This window comes from Ceratotherium simum, chromosome 7 (genome assembly GCF_057802395.1).
Source record: "Ceratotherium simum simum isolate JZ-2026a chromosome 7, ASM5780239v1, whole genome shotgun sequence".
Lineage (NCBI taxonomy): Eukaryota > Metazoa > Chordata > Mammalia > Perissodactyla > Rhinocerotidae > Ceratotherium > Ceratotherium simum.
In genome coordinates this window covers 34,832,755-34,852,579 of record NC_141906.1, presented here as the reverse complement: position 1 = coordinate 34,852,579, position 19,825 = coordinate 34,832,755, and the positions used below count along the sequence as shown (strand labels likewise).

Below are 19,825 nucleotides of genomic sequence, written 5' to 3'. Positions count from 1 at the left end.
GATGAACATGTTCCCATTTATCTTATCAGTCTCTTCAACGTGGCCCCTAGATATGAACTGCTGAACTCTAAATATGGTCTGAGAGTGCAATGCAAAGTTGAACTTCCCATCACTCCTTTCATTCTAGGCATTGTACATCTAAAAATATAGGACAAGGAAAGAATAGCTTTGTTGGCCACCAACCGTTCTCTTGAGTGTGACTGTTGGCCATGAGTCTGATTATTGGCAATGCCTACTGCCCTGACCTCTTTCCTCCATTTCCTTCTTGTATTCCTGCTCAGCTTCTCAATACAACAAATATTACTGAGGACTTGTTTTTTATGTAGCACTCACCAGACTCTTTGGAGAACCAGACACGATGCTTGTCTTCAGGGAGCTCACAGTCTTATTGGCGAAATTTGGTTTGCTCTCAAAGAAATAATTAACAAAGAGCTAAGACTGAATATAATCAAGGGAACAATCTTTTTCCTAGACCCCTCCTTAGAGCCACTCTCACTAGTGGTTGGTAGACTTCTGGGTATGATTGAAAACAGATCTCCCAGTTCAAATGCCAGTGTAGAACTGGCTTCAAGCCCAGGCTGTCAGGGGCTTTGTCAAATTTTTGTCATTGCGTTGACCTAGACTGTGGCAGACTGAAGCCCTTTGAATTCCATCATCTGCAAAGAAAGCTGGGGCACCTACAGGGGCTGACGCCTCACAAGCCATGGAACATCTTTCCAGCACCTGGCACCTGCCCAGTGCCAATCTAGAGCACACAGGGAGAAAAGTCCTTTCAGATGTTGGCACGAGTCTGCCTCTGTTTGGGCTTCTGGGAGACAACAGGTTTAATTTGCTTTGACAGTGCTTTCCCCCTCGAGGAAATGTACCCAAACACCGTGGCTTCTTCACATTCAATGTATTGCTTATTTGCTTTCTCATTTTTACCGTGGGGAGTTCCTATGTGTTTTATATGAGAGTGTGTGTTTACCCCCATGAACCCACCTTGCCTTGTTTGAATTCATCAGATTAAGTCAGAATATTGTTTTGGTTCACAAATGGAAAGCATGTATGACCCTTCCTTAAAACCAAAATACCAATTCTGCCAAGTGCTGGGCAAACCTCTTTACATGCACAGCATTACGCTAGTTGCTCTTAAAGATAACCCTCTGAGGTGGGTACTCTCATTAACCCCATTTCACAGATGAGGAAACTGATGTTGAGAGATGACTTGTCCAAAGGGCACGTAGCTAGTAAGGGGCAGCCTGGTGCCAGAGCCCATACTTTGGTCCAGGCCATACACCACAAACTTTGGCTTCAGGTAGAACTTCGTTCACCTACCAGATATGCCCTGATAGCTGTGTGACCTTGAGAAAGTGACTTCAGCTCTCATTCTCCATCTGAGACTGTAAAATGGTGGCAAAGGTACCTGTTTCTCATAATTATTATCAGGAATAAATTAGAATATATGCTACACCTTTCACAGTTCCATTTGAGGGAATGAGAGGGTCTCTGTTAGAGTCTCCTCTCAATCTTGAGTTACTATAGAATTAAATCCCAGCTATGCTATCTAGTTTGTTTCCCTCTCTTCTTTTGGTTGCCGATAATAAACCCAGTCCCCTCTTAGGAACAAAGGGAATGTAACAGATGTAACCTAAAGTATAAATTTCACTAGGTGCAGTCAAGTGATGTATCCAATCATCCGATTGGCTGTCCTAGAATCCAAGTTCCTTCCTTCTTGCCTGTAGCGTTAGCATCCATCTTCCTACAGAGAAGCCAAGAGGAGGCAGCAGAGGGTGGATCTCTGTTAGGCAATAGGTAGACCTTGGTTCTTCAACTGAGCACTCCCAAAGAGTTCCCGACATCCACTTTTACAACTTAAGGGGAGACGACAGAAGCAGAGGAAAGAGTTGTAGGTTGTACACACAGACTTCTGTTAGCTGAGACACATCACAGGAGAACAAAACACAGAGGAGGTGCTGGGAGGGAGGGATAAGTGCTGGGTGAGTAGAAAGGAGAGACTGAGGATGGCTAGTGGGCTCTGATCTCACAGCTGGTTCCTGTCTTTGGTGCTGGAATCCAGCGTCAGGCTCGCATGACCACAGAGGTTTGCCTGCTCAGACCAGGGGAAGAGGCAGGTGTGCCCTTGCCATGGTGAGCTGTTGGAGGAGAAAAGCCTTTCCTCTTCTGATGTAACTGCCCTTGTGAAACATGAGTCCAGTAGGCAGTTAGGCTGCCCAGTAGTCCTCTTTCAGGCAGGATTTTCCTCTGTGGTCTCTCCTTGTTTCCTACAAAATGAGACTTTGGGATTTCGAAAAAGAAAAGCAGAAGGTGGCAAATGAAGGCAGGCTTTTCCAGGCATCAATCCTAGACTCAGGAGGACATATCTACCAACTGTGATCATCTTTCACGTTAACACAGTAATGCTAATGATTTGTTTGTGGAAAAGCTAGTGAGCAGACAAAATGAAGCACTGCAGTAGGTTCCTGAGACGGCTATGGTTTCCTGTCTCCCGTGTCTCCTCCAGGAAGGAGCACTGTTGTCTTTTCTTCCTTCTGCAGATGCCCCTTTGTATTTCGAGCAATATTTTGTTCAACATGCAGAGAACACACCTACTCACAACACATGTCCAGAGAATAAGCTAAGGAAACTTTTAAACTCTGCATTCCAATGTTGATGAAGGAAAAAACAAGTTCCTGAAAATCTAATTTCCTTGCAGGACTCACTGCTGTGATAAAAAAGCAAAAGCTAAGGAAAAAGGCCCCCATTTTCCAACACACCATATATCCAATTATGAAAATCAGTTATTCATAAGCAGCTGAATTTTTAATTCAAATCTGAGCAGATCCAAAGATACACCTTCTGCTAAATGAAAGCAGCTGGAGTTTGAACATGAGCAAAGCAGGAAGGAACTTTGGGGGGGAGAAATTCACCAAACACTAATTGGAAACATACAACATATTTATGCAATAAAGTTCACACTTCTCCCGAGCCAATGAGTGTCACTTCTGCACTAGCATTTAGCACAGAGATATCTGGTCAGTGGAGACTCATTATTTGTGGGATCCCAAGTGGACCCCAAGTAAGTTGAAATCCTTCCAAGTGGAAGAAAAACCATATACATAAACATTTCATCAGAAGGAAATATTCTCCAAATGTCTCGCTTCTACTTCCTTGTTAGCATCGTAAAATTATTCCATGTCTCCTAAAACTTCTGCCTTCTCTGACACCAACAGCCTGGGGCAGATTTTGCAGCAACAGTCTTCTATTCTGTCAGATTTAGCAACCAACACTGTACTCAGTCACAAAAAAATATACTTTCCTTGCTTTTTCACCATGAAGGCTTCTTGGCAGATGATTAACAGGTTTGTATCTTTCAGACTTCATAAATCAAAATCTGGAAAGTGTGTAACACTTCTCTGCCATTGATCCTGTTAGAAAGGCAACTGGTAATTATAGTCATTTTATTAGGAGACATATTTTATACCATTGGGTTTGAGAAGGACTGAACTATAGAATTTTACATCTAGGAGGGATATCTGAGATCATCTAGTTGAATTTTTTCAGTGATAGCAACAAATGTTTATTTAGACCCTTCCATGGACTGGATACCAGGGCAAATACATAAAAGAATCAACTCAGTTTCTGCCCCCGAGGAGTTTACAGGCAACGATGGAAACTATATGGTGCTTTAATACGGTTGAGGGAAACATTCGAGTCCTGGGAGTAACTTAGCCTTTTAAGAAATCAGGAAGGCTTGTCAGAGGAGGTGACTTTTGAGCTGGATTTGAAAGAAGGAATAGAAGTTGCCAAATGGGGAAGCATGGGAGGAGCAAGTGCAAGGATGAGGGAATAGGTATAGAAAGATCAAGTGACATGGCCGAGATCCCACAGCCATTCAGAAGCAGAACAAGACCTGGAAGCCAAGCCTTCTGCCTCTCTGTCCTATACTCCTTCTGCAACACTGCAGGTGGAAGCCACCCTCCAAGTGTACCATTAGCCAATCACTTGAAGTGAAAATAATCTTGCCTTAAACTTTACTCAAAATTCTTATTTTTTAAAAGAGTATTCGAAATGAAACTTCCTAAGTCATTCTTTGTAAAAACAGTGTTTAGGAAGTCACTTCTGACTTCCTAAAGGCTTAGGAACACGGATTCTTCCAGGCAAAGCCAATGGAGAGCAGAGATGCTCAGGGCCCTGGCTTGTGAGCCTCATTCTGCAGGACCCCGAGCACTTTTCCCTGAAATGAGGCCACATGTTGGGTTAAACCCTCTTGTTCTCACTCTGTGTTAATGTAAAATTCTGCTCATGTTAGCAGAGGGACGACATGGAGTGAGTGAAATTTCCCATGCACTCACAAAAGGAACCACACATTTGAACCCTTTCTCTAAACTTTTTACCCCATCTATCCATACTCAACTCATTCTTCAAGCCCACCGCCTCTAAGAAGCCTTCCCTCTGCTGCTTTTGCCCCATGCCAGCTGCCATTACATTGGCCTAAAGTGCTTCGCTGCATTTAAGGCTTGACGCCCTTATCTGGATGCCTTTTCTGCACAGTTGCTCTCTTAATTAATTATAGACTCATAGAATTTTAGAACAGGAAGCAGTCCTAGGGGTCACCTCCACCATCACCTTCATTTCACATATGAGGAAGGTGAGGCCCAGAGAGGGGAAGGAAGTTGCCTTAGGTCACCAGTGTGGTACTACAAGAATCAACCCAGAACCAGGTCTCCTTACCTCCAGGCAGAGCTTCCTCCATGGTCCATACTGCTGCCCAAATGACAGTTATCTCGTTCTCCCAGCTAGGCTGCAAATTTCTTATGGGCAAGGCTCATGTCTTGTATGGTAACATCTCATGTAACAGAGGCCTTAGTCTTGGCTTCATGACTTACAAGTGTGAGCTAAGACAACAGGCTGAATTCTTAACTCTGCCCCACCTTGCTAACCTTTTCCTCTACTTTCAACTCTGACTCTGCTGACTCACTCTGAGACCTTGGGCAAGTCACTGCCTTCCTCTGGGTCTCAGTTTCCTTATCTATTAAGTAAGGTGGGCTAGATGGTCTCTTGGATTCCTTCAAGCTCTGAAAGTTCTAGAATGCTCTACCTTCCAACTGGATCCTTTGCTGTCTTCAGGAGTGGCCTCACTGTCCCACAGATCTACCTCATTCATTCTCCTGGCTTCTGCTAGGGATTAAGTTCCTTCAAGGCCCAGATAGCATAGTATCTTTGAAGAACACCAGGCTTGGAGTCCAAAGGCCTGGGTTCAAATCCTGCCTCCCTGAATTCGTATCCACATGGCCCTTAGCAAGTCTCTTCATCTCTCTCTCAGCCTTCTCTTTTTTTTTTTTTTTAAATAGGAATAACAATACATGCTTGCAGATTTGGTGACAGTGAAAGGAGATAAGCTTTGTGGAAATACATGGCACAAAGAAGGCATTCCGTATACAGTGGCTTCTTTCCTTTATTCGACATCCAGTATTATTGAGAAATGGGCTGTTCCAAATAAACAGATTTTCTAGATAATGGGTTTACTAACTGGAGCTATAAAACATTGACTCATTTTTTTGCTAAAATATTTCTGAAATGAATTCTATATTTCCTTGACATGTCACACAGACAATACCAAAAGTATTAGGAAGAGTTAGAGAAAGTAACATCGCTGCAGAAGGCGGGCATGATAGCAGAAGCTGGGGATGCGGGTATGACAAAGAGAATATGAAAGAAAACTCCTGTGCCTTTTGAAAGAGCATGGATTTTTTCATCTCAGCATATGGGGAGCCAGTGAAGAGTTTTAAGTAGGAGAATGACAGGATCAGATTTGTTTCAGAGAGATCACTCAGGCTGCTGGGTAGTGAATGAATCAGGATGGATAGCAAGAGGGGAAGCTGAGACCAGCCGTGAGGCTGTTGTGTTAGCCGCAGTGAAAGATAGTGGGGCCCTGGACTGATGGGTGGAAAATCAGAGGTAGGAGAAGACAAATTTGCAAATGCCCGGTAGCTTTGTGAGAAAACAGATTAATGGAATATCCCAATATGAGAAAAATGTAAAAGACAGAAAAGTGTAAAGAAGACCACAGAATCACCCAATGACCCAGCATCCAAAGATAACCACTGTTAACAGTTAAACTGTTTTTTCCCAATGTTTTTAGCTGAAGAATTTCTAAGACAATTGTAGATACAAATTTGATTTATAAAATATTGGTTCAGGAAGACATCTTCCAGAACATGCCTCTTAATGTCAGTTGAGGTGTGCCTCAGTAAGGATAAAAATAACATATCATTTTTAACTCTGTTGGTTCTTTTCAGTGATTGGGCCAGAAGAGCTCAAATGCGTGGGTCTTGGGTAACCTGAGGCTTGATTCTGGGGCCCTCTGTTTGGTAAAGAAGTTTCTGCTGTCAACCCTCCTTCTCGCTTCTCCCCCAGAGTCCGTGGATAACTGCCCCAGCAACTGCTATGGCAATGGCGACTGCGTCTCTGGGACCTGCCACTGCTTCCTGGGCTTCCTGGGCCCTGACTGCGGCAGAGGTGAGAACTCTGCATGTGGACTTGCAGTCTCCATCCCCAGACCCCTCGGCATCTCAGGTTCCACTTCTCACAAGGGCAGAGCTTCAGACCACCTCCTGACTCCTGCGAGAAAGGCTCCCAAGGGCCCTTCCTCAGAAGCCCTGAGAGGGAGGTCTGCAGGCAGAGCCGTGGCCTCCTCAGCCACAGTAATCCACATGTGCATGACTGGGGAGGGCAGGAAGGTTGGGCCTTTACAGGGGCAGCCAGTGAACTTAGTGTCCATTGTGGGGGCAGGGAGTCCTTTTAAAAAGTTGATTTCCCCTTAGAGGAGTGATCAGCCTTTGCCAGGCGACTTTGAAGTTCATCTTCAGCTAGTGTGGTTTCTCTCTGGCCTTGTGGAGGGGCCTGAGCTGCTGCTCCGTTATTGCCATCTAACAGCACAGGCACAGGCAGAGGCTTGGCTAAGGCCACCACAGGGAAGGACTTGGGAGGCGAGCCTGCTCTTCACACAGGACGCTAATGTTGGCTGATACTTGGGCACATATGGTGCTAACGCTACCCACTATTGAGGTAGTTAAAAAGGCTGCCCACCATCTGCCCTGTGCATTTGGCCTTCACGTCTGTCCTGGAAGAATTAACAAGGAAAATGCCACAGGAGATCTGAAGTCCTGAGAATTTGGCACCCCCCCTTGGGAAACTAAGATGGCCCCTTCCTTTGGTTTTTCCACCTCTCCACTCATTCAGCAGGCATTTGCTTTGCTTCATGGCCTTTAGTGTTTGTTCTTGTGCTGGGCACTAGAGTTACAACACTGAGCAAGATCCACTCCCGGGAGCTCTCAGTCTGGTCTGGGAGACAGACAGTAAATGGAAGATTACAAAGCAGGACAACAATAAGTGAAACACACTGTATATAGCAAGGTTAAATGCAAGGGGCGCCTATCAGAGTAAAGGGAGCGGCTGTCTTAGCTTGGAGAGGATGAGGACCAAGAAATCTCCGCAGATGAGGTGACGTGGGAACCAAGACCTGATGCTTGAGTAGTTCATCGGTACAAGGCCGAGATGGTTTTCCAGGCTGAGGAGACAGTGCCCTGCAAATATTGCACTGTGATGCTGCTTCGGGCCTCTGCTTATTTTTCCGAACATGAAATAGGCTCAGTTTGAGGCAGCAGAGCCAGCAGCCCCCGAGGAAGCACAGCAGTTACCTGCTGAGTGCTTTAAGAAGGAAGGAAGCCAGGTGGGGGTCGGGGGAAGGTGGTGCAGAGAGAAGAGACAAGTCATTCCTTCTAACAAGAATTACTGTCTCATCCCATATGCACTGAAAGTTAAGAGTCATGTATAAAACAGCCTTATTGTATCTGGGTAAGGCTGGTAGGTGCTTACAGCACAATGCAATATAATTTATTTTTATATAGTGTCCTTCGTACAGATGATCACAAAACCCTTTACACCAAGAGGCAGAATGGAAAGATAATACTTTGAAGAGCCAAGTTGGGCTCAGCTATTCTCTTACCGTGGTATATGGAGCTTGAGTGGAGGCCTGAAAGGCAAGAAAAGCTGAGATTCACGGGTTAAGGGCAGTAAGTGGTGCTGCAGATGAGGGGTGGGGAAGCGAAATGGAGTGCTGTGAGGAGGAGAGAGCTGGAGGCGGGATTCAGGGCAGGGAGGAGGCCCAGCTCTGTCTTTTCCCGTGAGCCCAAGGACCAGATTGAAGCTTCCTGTCTAAGGGTCCCTGCACCAGTGACATGAGGGGGATGGGGGAAAGCATGTTCAGTGGGCCCCAACTCTACCAGGCCCTGCACTGCACACCTTCGCCTGCAATTCCAGATGTGTTTAAACTAGAATGAAATAAAGCCAGAGAAGCAGGCAGATGGACACAGGTGGGAACTGCAGCAAAGCACTTGAAGCTCTCGGTCAAGCGGGCAGGCTAAGGCCAGAAAGGGACCAAGGCAGGCAGGGTGTGCTGGACGTTGACTCATGCCAGGATTCCCGTGATGTCTCCCCAGCCTCCTGCCCTGTGCTCTGTAGTGGGAACGGCCAGTACATGAAGGGCAGGTGCCTGTGCCACAGCGGCTGGAAGGGCGCCGAGTGCGACGTGCCCACCAGCCAGTGCATCGACGTGGCCTGCAGCAACCATGGCACCTGCATCACGGGCACCTGCATCTGCAACCCTGGCTACAAGGGCGAGAATTGCGAGGAAGGTAAGGCTTGTGGGCAGGCGGCCCGGCACCTTGCTTTGAGGTAAAGGCCAGCACACAGGGTCTGGAGGGCATCCAGGGAGAAGCAGCAGCCTCTTGAGTGAGCGGCCCTGTGACTCCCCACACCTGAGCCAGGCACCATCAGCAACAGTAATTAACCTAAAGGAAGAGGACAGACAAATCAGGGTCCTGGTCAGTAAAGGGAAGAGAAGCGTCATGCATTGAGCACTTAGTGTATACAAGGCTCTGTGCTAGAAGCCTTGTATCATTTAACTTCAAACCCCAGTAGGGTGGGGTAATCATCTCCGTTTTATAGTTGAGGAAACTGAGACTCAGAGAGTCAAATGACCTGCCCAAGATCGCTCTGCTAGTAGATGGCAGAGCTGGGTTTGAGCCCAGTGTTTCTGGCTCCATAGCCCAAGTTCTTTGTACTCCTCTTTAAGCTCATCTTCTCTCCATTTCTGAAGTTTGTGTCTGTTATAGACCTTCAAAAACTCTGCCTTCTGTAATCACAGTCATGTGTGTATGTGTGTGCATGTATATGTTTGGCTCTTAGGTGCTCATAAGCGTGTCTCTCCACTTCATAAAGTAAATGTATGCCTGTGTAGATGGAGGCTAGAAAGTGAACTGCCAATTTAATGGTGGTGTCAGTTCTTTCCCAGAAAATCTAACCAGGTGAGAGAAGTAAATATTTCTATTTCACAGAACAAGAAACTGAGGCCCAGGGAGGGGCCGTGACATGCCCGTGGTCGTGAAGCTAACTGATGGCAAGGTTGGGATTCAACCCAGGTCTTCCCACTTCAGATCCAGAACTCTTTCTTCTTGCCTGTGTGGGATTTCCGGATGATAGGGGGAGTGTTATCCACAAGTAGTACGGAGGCGCTTTTAAGGGTGCACCCTCTGGAATCATATGTAGGTTTGAGGCCTGGCTCTGCCACTCAGTTCCCTCATCTGTGAAATGGGAATTCCTTCCTCTGAGGGCCGCTGGGAGGATTGAATTAAATGACCTGTGTAAAACACTTAGCTCAGAGTCTGACACATGGTAAATGCTCCATAAATGTGAGCTCTTATATTGTTAGTATTATTCTGGGGACATTTGAAGCACATTTCCTGTTTCATCCACTCACTCTATCTAAGGTCTTTTAAAATGGATGGACTTTGCCACTGAAACTGATGGACGATGATGATAGCCGTTACCTCTCAGTGTCCACCATCTAGGGCCCTGGCACCTTCTCCAGTGGGTGGAAGAGGCTCAAAGGAGAGCTAGTCTTCTAAACCCATTTGGGATTTAAGAGATAGCCCCTCTCAAGGCTTCATTTTCTCTAAAGAAAAACAGAGACTATAACGGACCCATTTTAAAAGAGTGGGGACAGGAAGGGATTAGTGTCTAAAAGCATCCATCTTGTCTCCGAGACGGACTGTCTGTAAACCCCACGTGTGGCTGGAGGTCCTGATTCAGACCTATTAACGTTGATGGGGATTACTCTGGGCTGTCTGAGAGAGGAGAACGCCAGCCCCTTGAACAAAGGAACTTGGCTTTCTTATCCTGACAGTGGTGACCTTCCTCTGTTTTCCCTTTTCATTTTAGTCACTTGAGGTGAAGACCCCAAGAAGGAAAGAAAAACAAAGAGGGGATTCCTCTTGAAACTGTGGGGCCATCCCACCCCAGCCCCACCGTGTTGTATGTTCCAGGGCAGGGTGGTTGTCCTTCTCCACGTCAGCCGGCCCTGGACCCTGCCCCAGCAGAGTGCAGGCTTACTCACAAAGAGAGAAAAAAGTTGTTTAGCTCTTTGATTTACGTTATCATTTGAAAAGAAATGTTTTCACTCCTGCTTTCTTTTCTGAGGAGGGCCATCTGGTACTGATTCCTTTTATTATTTCTGTTGCTCTGGTGAAGCGTCATTGCCTGGTCCTTGTGTTTATAATGGGGGTTTCTCCGGGCCCTCGTTCTCCCCCTGCCTCTCTCCCCTTCCCCCCTCAGCTCTGTTCTAATGTGTTTCACTGTGTTTATAAAACATCAGCTAACAAGCTTACTTTTTTTTCTCTCTCTCCCTCTTCCTTCTTCTGAAGTTTATTGCCCCGTATTTTTTGAAGCCTGAATCCTGCCAACAGGACACTTGGAGGGAGTTGGGGGAGGGGCAGAAGAGAAAAACTTGGGCCTTTTGCAGTGAAAAGTGAGACCCTGTGTTTTGGGTCCTGAAGAGCGTCTAATAGCTTGTCTGGTCACTGAAGTGTAGAACATTTTAGGGAAAAAGTTGTGTTTGCAGCCTGGCCATGCAGGCCTCATCGTTTCTTGCCAGAAATTTTGGCTTGAATGGCAAGCTCTGCAGAGGAAAAAATGTAACTGTTTGGCACCTCTTCTAAGAAACTAAGTTGTCTTCTAAACCAAGTTCAAACCACTTCCCTGCCAACTTCTCCCCTACTCCTTCAGCATAGAGCTCCCCCACCCCAGGCCTGCTGGCTCTTCCCTTGTTATGCACAGCTCTCTGCAAAATAAATCTCGATCTATCCCAGTGTGATGGAGACCATTTTAATCCCATCCTAGAGTTCCTGTCACCCAAGAGGCCCGGAAAAGGGAGGGCAGATCCAGAGTTTACATAGGACCTCTTTGGCAGAGTGTCATCGTGGCATAGATAATGGCCCTAGGTTTAGGGTCAGCCAGGACAATGTCCTCCTGGCAGGAATCTCAGCCAGTTCAGCTAAGGTTTCCAGAGCTTCCTTCCTTCGAGACGCAGTCCTCTTTAAAACGTCCCTCGTGCTCCACACTCACGTTGCCAAGTTGACCTTCAGAAGCGATGATTAATTGATGATTGATTGCCTGGAGGTAGCCTCTCATCAGTTCCTTCTGATCGTGGTTTCCTGCCTGGACCATCTTCTGAGAGCGTGGGACTCACTTTGCTGGTCCCCAGGTCCCTATCGGACTTACTGTGTCTGAGGAAGAACAGGACCGTGACGCCAAGGGCCTCTTGCTAAACTTGGCACCCTCTCGCCTTGCTCACTAACGGTGCAGATTTATAGATTCAACCTCGGGGGCGCCTCAGAGACAGCTCCAACCCAAAGCTGGAGTCCCGGCGCTCACAGAACGGGAAATGCCTTTATAGGCCTCGGGATAGGAATTGCTGAGTTGTTTCCTGTCAAATTAGAAAGCTCTCTGGATCTAGGGAATTATCATAGTAGCCTAATGGACCGGAATAATCCTTCTGAGGTTCTGAGATCTGAGGCAGGTCATGAAAATTTATCACTATTATTATTTTTATTATTTTTAATTACCAGGAACTCTGACAGGTCATGCTTTCACCATTATTAAATGGTGTCCAGAGACTACAAGAGAAGAGATTCTTTGCCTTCATTTGGCTTTATTAATTATCCACTTTGCCCTATTTCTTTCTTTGTTTTGTTTTGATTTCTATTTTTTAACCACTTTATGTGCTTATGTCTGTATACATGTATGTATGTATTTTTGAACCACTAAAATTATAGAGGAAATAACAAGAGATCTGTACCAGGAAAGAGTGATTCAAACTTAACCTATCTCCACCTACCACTACATGATCTTTGGCAAGTTACTTAACCTCTCTGTGCTTCAGTTTCCTCATCTGTAAAATGAGGATAATAATGGTAACCACCTCAAGATTGTTGTTAGAGTTAAATGAGATAATGTATATAAAAGTTTTAATAATGAAATATGGCACAAAAGAGGAACTAAATTAATACTAATTTCCCCCCCCCCAAAGCCCCAGTAGATAGTTGCATGTCATAGTTGCACAGCCTTCCAGTTGCTGTATATGGGACGCGGCCTCAGCATGGACGGAGAAGCGGTGCGTCGGTGTGCAGCCGGGATCTGAACCTGGGCTGCCAGCAGCGGAGCGCGCGCACTTAACCGCTAAGCCACGGGGCCGGCCCAATGCTAATTGTTATTATTGCTGTTTTTGTTGTTATCATTATTATGTTTTTAGCAAATGGTTACTCCTGCCCTCTGATCATCTTATTTATCATTTAGGTCGTTAAGTTGAACTTCTTTAAAAACCTAAACAGTAAAAGGGCTTTCTTAATAAGCTGGTCCTCAAAAAAAAAACACTTTGTTGGGGCTGGCCGGTGGCGCGAGTGGTTAAGTGCGCATGCTCTGCTGCGGCAGCCCAGGGATCGCAGGTTCAGATCCTGGGCACACACCCACACACTGCTTGTTAAGCCATGCTGTGGCCGTGTCCCATATAAAGTAGAGGAAGATGGCCAGGCCACGGATGTTAGCTCAGGGCCACTCTTCCTCAAGAAAAAAAAGGGGGGGGGGCAGGATTGGCATCAGATGTTAGCTCAGGGCTAGTCCTCCTCACAAAAAAAAAAAAAAAAACTTTCTTCCCAGAATGGGAAGAGACAAATGGTCTCCGCCCATTTGTGTCTGTGACTAATAGACCCAGGCCGGGTTTCCCAGTCTTTTGTGCAAACATCAAATATACTGGGTTATAGGGCCGGCCTCGTGGCTTGGTGGTTAAGTGAGCGCGCTCCACTGCTGGCGACCCGGGTTCGGATCCCGGGCTCACACCGACGCGCTGCTTCTCTGGCCATGCTGAGGCCGCGTCCCACATACAGCAACTAGAAGGATGTGCAGCTACGACACACAACTATCTACTGGGGCTTTGGGGGGAAAAAATAAATAAATAAAATCTTTAAAAAAAAAAAATATACTGGGTTATAAAATTTAATTGATAAAGTAAAAGCGTGTCTGAATTATAAATGAGCTCTGACCACAGTTTGCCCAAGTCATGCTACTGAATGTCCTGATAGGATGGAAAAATTACTTCATTGCAACAGTTTACAGCTTATACAGGCCTTTCAAATCCTCAGTATTTGGTCCTTATAGCAACCTAAGAGGTAGGTCATTTTACCGTACCTCCGTCATAGGTGGGAAGCTCAGAACAGGTACATGATTTGACCGTGGTCACAGAACCAGTACATTTTGTCCTGTGACCCTTGAACCTAGGACTGCAGAGGTCAAATGCTGAGTTCTTTCCTCTGCAGCACAGGGTTTCCTCATGAGCTCCTGTAAGGAGGAGCCTGACTCACCCACTGCAGCTCCATCAACACTCCCTCAACATCCAGCAGCTGCATGTTGGGCCGACCAGGACACCACTCTCCCCTTACAATCGCAGAATGAATAGAATCCCCTGCATCCCTAAACCGCAAGGCTGATCTAACAACTTTTCGGCTGAGTCCAAACACGGACTAACCTCCTTTGCCAATTCTGTCTTCTGTCCACTGCCTTTTGCACTTTCCATGTGAACTGGAGCCATGTGATAGGTTAGCCCACAATACTCTTCTACTTTTTCTGTGCAGTGCTTAATGGAAGATTTGAGGTCTCTGTTAATTTTGTGTGGCCCCATAACTAAAGCTTTGATTTAGGAAAATCAGCCCCAGTAAGAGAAATATCATTGGCTTCAGAGTCACACAGACTTGTCTTCAGGTTCCTGTCTGGCAGGGTTTAGCTGTATGATCAGGCAAAAATTATTTACCTCTCTGAGCATCAGTTTCCTCATCTGTACCTCGCTGGGTTACTGAGAAAACTGAGTCTGATAATGTAGTAAAGCACTTCCTATAATGCAGGCACAAAGCAGGTGACCCATGCTGTTGTCCTTCTTTCCCTCTTTCTGGGTTGGTCTCTTGAGACCACTTTGACTTTGGGCCCTAGGCGCCCTGCAGGGGTCACTTGGTATGACTTAACAGCTGTATAGTTCACCCACCAGGAGTGGAGACGCTGTACAAAGCCACCATATATAATTTTAAATAGTCATTGATATGTTTGCCCTCTGGAAAGTGAGGCTTGAAAGTTTATATCAATCACAAGAATTTTGAGATGATGATAAAATCTAATGGAATTTAAGTGCAAAATAAATTCTCATTTAAATTAAAGAATTTCTTTGTTTTAGTCCCACATTCACAAAAATGAAACTGCATTATGAAGTGGTAAACAATAATAGCTTGTTCTACCAGGATTTATTGAGTACTTCCTGTGTGCGGGCACTGTTCTAGGAGGCAGAGATACAGAAGTGAACAAAACACAGTTCTGTCCTCTATTATTGCAGTTATTACAGACATAAGCAGGCACTGGGTGCTGTGTTAATGTTGATATGTATTTCTTACTCTGTCCACCCCACAAACCAAGAGGTAGGAATTGGTATCCACATGCTACAGGCAAGAGAACTGAGACTCAGAGAGGTGAGTCAGGAACCCAGGTCTACCAGCCAGAGTTATGGCTCTTCACCACACCAAGTAGCCTCTCCACGGGAAATCTGTGTCCTTCCACCAGCGTGTGTGAAGCCCCTCCACTACAAAGTGTCGTCGTTTGCTTGAAGAAGCCTCACCTTTGCTGATCAGATGCTTATCTGTGTTCTCTTTCCTCCTGGTCACAGTGGACTGCATGGACCCCACATGTTCTGGCCGAGGTGTCTGTGTGAGAGGCGAGTGCCACTGCTCTGTGGGATGGGGAGGCGCCAACTGTGAGACACCCAGGGCCACATGCTTGGACCAGTGTTCGGGCCATGGAACCTTCCTCCCAGACACCGGACTTTGCACCTGTGACCCAGGCTGGACTGGACATGACTGTTCTATCGGTAAATGCGGGGAGAAGAGGCGCACAGTGTGAATGGAGGGAGGAGGTTTCTGTTGTAACATGTTCACCATTCAGTCCTGATCGGTGCCCTGACCCTGTTCTCAGTCATGTAACAGTGGGTTACCCATGTCTTTGAATGCTATTCTTCTTTCCCTGAACTCTAGCCTTCAACACCTCTACTCTCAGATGGGCAGAGGATTCAAAAATCATATCTTCACATCATTCCTTCCATAGTGGTGGCCTTGAGATTCAAAACATTGCCCCTTGACCATGTTTGTTATAATTATGGAAGTGTTTCACTGAAATCTCATCTCTCACATTAAGATGTGAAGCAAGGCCGTAGGGGACAGTGTGCCTCAGTGAGATCTGCAGGGATGGGGCTTTAAAGAACTCATGTCCCAGCTGTCAAACACTTTGGTTTCACCCATCCCTCAGAATGAGGTCCAAACTCACTCTAGTATTTTGGATTCTTTGTGATCTGGCCCCATCTGCCTTTCTGGCTGGATCCTCTGCTAGACTGTCAGTTCCATGAGGATAGCAAACATGTCTTAGTCACCCCTACATTTCCAGGACTCAGCATAGGCCTGGCCCACAGCAGCTGATCAGTCAATATTGACAAATGCATGAATGTGTTCATGATTGAATGTGTTCCTGATGGTGGTATTTGGTTTACTACAGGGTTTATACATATAAAGTTCAAAGGATAATTACATTGGCCACCTTCTATTTATATCTAGACCCTCTCAAGGTGAAGATTAAATGAGAGCATACACAAATCACCCAACACATTATTGGTATAAAGTAGTACGTTCACTTCTATTATCTCGTTTAAACAGTGTCCACTGCTTAAATCCACACAAAAACCTTGTGAAAAAGGCGTCATCATCCCTGTTTTACCAATTTACACAGTACTTTACTCAGTGAATAGTTATTAGACACCCACTGTGTACTTGGCACTCTTCTCATCAGAGGGGATAAAGAAAGTCCCCACTTTTGTGAGCTTGCATTCTGGGAAGGGGGTGGGGAGCCAGCAAACAAACAAGTGAAGAGAAATCAACTGGTAAAGAAGCTTAGACCCAAAGAATTTTTAAGTAACCCTGCCAAAGGACACATAGCTAAAAAGTGATAGCATCTCCAGCTCCCTTTTTTTACCCTAAATTTTCCCCATCACACCATGCTGTTTAAACAAAGTGAAGCTCAAACAAGCTCATTATGTTGTGTATTAGCATTTCTGGTTGTGATCAGGAAAGATGGTCGAGACCTTTGTCAAAAATGAGATCCATGCAGCATTTGTGCCTCCGAAATACTTTGAATTACCTTTCCCATTGAATGGAGAATTGATGTGCAACATGCAGCCTAAATTGGACTTTTATCCTTGTTTGCAAAGCTCACGTAAAGACATGATTGCAAACACAGATGCGCAGGATCTTAGGAATAATTCTTTTTATATAGATCTGTTTATGGCAATATAATAAATGGTCCTCTTAAAGCTACGCTGGGTTATATTGCTCATTATATGGCCACAAAGCTAATTTATGATAGGTATATAACTGTCTGTGCATTGTTAATCCTTGATGAAACTCCACAGCCTCTGGCAGAGGCAGGTATAACTTTGGGTGAGATCACTAAGTATTCTTTAGTTGGCACTGTTAAAAAGTGACAAGAGAACCATTGGAAGGGACTCTGACTAGAATTATGAGAGCTCATCTTCCTCAACTCTGTGTATACCACTCCCCGTAATTGGTATCACACGTGTATGTGTGATACCACACATGTGGCCGCATGTGCAAAGCAAAGGAGCTCCAAGGGAGAGAAGAGTCCCTGAGTCCAACAGACCTGGGTTCAAACGCTGGCCCTGCTACTTACTAGTTATAACTTTGAGCAAGTTACTTCACCTCTCTAGGCTATAAAATGGAGAGAGTACTAGTACCTACCTTCTGGGATTATTATTTGGAAAATTATTATTTGGAGAATTATTTTTTTTTTTTTTTTTTAAGATTTTATTTATTTATTTTTCCCCCCCAAAGCCCCAGTAGATAGTTGTATGTCATAGCTGCACATCCCTCCAGTTGCTGCATGTGGGACGCGGCCCCAGCATGGCCGGAGAAGCGGTGCGCACCCGGGATCCGAACCCGGGCTGCCAGCAGCGGAGCGCGTGCACTTAACTGCTAAGCCACGGGGCCGGCCCTATTTGGAGAATTATTTAAGATAATGTACAAAAGCACTTAGCATGCTACTCAGCCCATGACATGGGCTCAGTAAATGTTAGCTATTGTGATTATGATTAAAACACCCATTGGTGAGAGCCCTTGACATTAACGAAGACATTTTGTAGAGGCAAGATGAAATATGGCCTTTCAGAAATCTGGATTACAGTTTTTAAATCTCTAACCTATAACTGACTAAAACAGTGTCATGATTGCCACAAGGCCAGGAATTTTAAAAGATGACTTCAAAATGACTGTCTCCCCTCGCAATAGTAATAAGTTTGTGTTTGTTGAGTGCTTCACAGCATACAAAGATATTTCTCACACACACACACACACACACACACACACAACAACAGCCCATGAGGCAGGGTGGTGGGTGTAGTATCATCTCCATTCTCCCACTGAGGCTCAGAGAGTTGCGACAACTTGCCTAAGGCACGCTGGTGCTGGTGCGTGACGTGACCAAGCCGAGAGTCAAAGCCCAGCCTGGGCCCAGGCCTAGCCTGCTTCCCAGCACTCCGTGCTGCCTCCCCACAGGCCACTGTATCTCCTCAGCTGTTGCTTCCCCTCTGGAAGCCAGTTTGAAGGCTAATGAAACCACACCAGTGGTGGTTCTCTCTCTGCGTCCCCTACTGTATAGGCAGTACCTGCCTGGGCTCCATCCTGGCTCTGCCACATGCTCACTGTGTGACCTTGGCAAGGTACTTGACTTTCTTGACTTCAGTGTCCTTATCCAAAAGGTGGAGATGAGAATAGTGCCCTCCTCAGAGGGTTACGTGATCATTAAATTACAGAACGCATGTGTGCGCCTAGCACAGTCCCTGCAGAGAGTGAGCACTCACATCTTTTTCCTACCTCCTTTCCAAGGGCACTTTCACTGAGTGGAAACTGTTTGAAAACTATTGAGTTTTTGCCGTGAAGCTGTTATTGACTGGATGCCCCAAGCAACTGTCTTTATGTCCAGGGAGTGAGCTACAAAGTCGAGAACAGGCACTGGACTTCGTTTCGGAAAACCTGCTCCCCACTAGTTGAATGGCTTCAGCAAGTTGCTTGACCTCCCTGACCTTCAGTTTCCTCTCAGGTAGAATTACTTATGGTATTGTGGTGAGGATTCAGTGGGAAAATATAGGTAAGATAGTTAACACGGTGTCTGGCACAGCTCAGACACCCAGCAAACAGAAGCTCTAGCCACATTATTTGTGTTGTTTGCTCCTGCCATGGCAGGGCTGGCAGAGATACTGCCTAGAGCCTTCCCATGAGGAGCTGCAGGCCAACAGACACATCCTAAGTGATCCTTGCTCCATCAGCACTGACTACGGGTTGTGGGTTGGCAAATATGGACCCCCGTCATCTGTCCTTCCTAGGAAGGAGGACTATTTCTTCTCTGAGATGAATGTCTTGCTGTTTGGCACAGAGAACAGGATTTAATGAAAGCAGCTTAAATCAACATGCCCTGCGCTCAACAACCAGCCTGTAATGAAATGTGAGCTGACAAGTTCCCCAGCACTTTGGTTAGGTTTGTGGAAACAGTGAAGTCAGATTTTATACATGTGTTTACCCAGGCCCCTGAGTTCCCAGCAACTTGGCTTCCAGGCTCATCTCAGAAGTTCCTCCTTAAATCCAGCCTCATTCATGTAGTCTTCCTTCTTGACAAACCACAGAAGATAACTGTTTGAACAGATTCCTGTGGCCTGGAAGAGCATGGATTATATGCTCCACCCTCTACACCCAAAGCATCTCTATCCTCAACTCTTGGGCCCAGTGGAACCTCACATCCTCAGTCATTGGGGTTTGGGATTGTGGCCATGATGGTGGTGGTGGTGGTGATTACTACTGCTGTTGTTTTACAGGTGGGAGAGTTGGAGAGGGGAAACAACTTGCCCAAAGTAACTCAGCTAATCAGTAGCAGAGTTCAAATTAAATCCAGACCCCTTGTTTCCGAGTCCTCAGCTCTTGCCTGAAGCCCCCTTTCCATCCAAAGACGGTTCCCTGTCAGTAATCTTGTCTTTCTTCCTGATAAGCCAAAGGATGGAGCATTAACTAAAGAGCCATCCATTTCTTCCAGCTAACCATGTACCAGGTACTGACCTAAGAGCTTTACAACCATGATCTTAGTTAAGGTTCATAAGAACCCCGTGAAGGAAGCATTACTAGTTCCATCTTCCAGATAAGGAAACTGAAGCTCAGAGAAGTTAAATTCCTTGCCAGCATTACTAATGGGGGGATGCTGGCAAGGAATTTAACTTCTCTGAGCCATTAGTAAGTGGCTGAATCCAGATTCAAACCAAGGCTCCAAGGCATCTCCTAAGCTCTGTGGTATACTGAGCAATGTGCTA

At 45.8% G+C, this 19,825-nt stretch overlaps 1 protein-coding gene across 1 annotated transcript in view; it reads left to right on the top strand.

Annotated features, from left to right (window-relative positions):
• TENM4 (teneurin transmembrane protein 4) overlaps positions 1-19,825 on the top strand; it is a 404,318-nt gene that overhangs the window by 251,457 nt on the left and 133,036 nt on the right. The window contains exons 11-13 of the mRNA XM_014790360.2: positions 6,400-6,501; positions 8,484-8,678; positions 15,080-15,280. Coding sequence (XP_014645846.2) covers positions 6,400-6,501; positions 8,484-8,678; positions 15,080-15,280 — 498 coding nt within the window. The remainder of the gene's footprint in view (positions 1-6,399; positions 6,502-8,483; positions 8,679-15,079; positions 15,281-19,825) is intronic.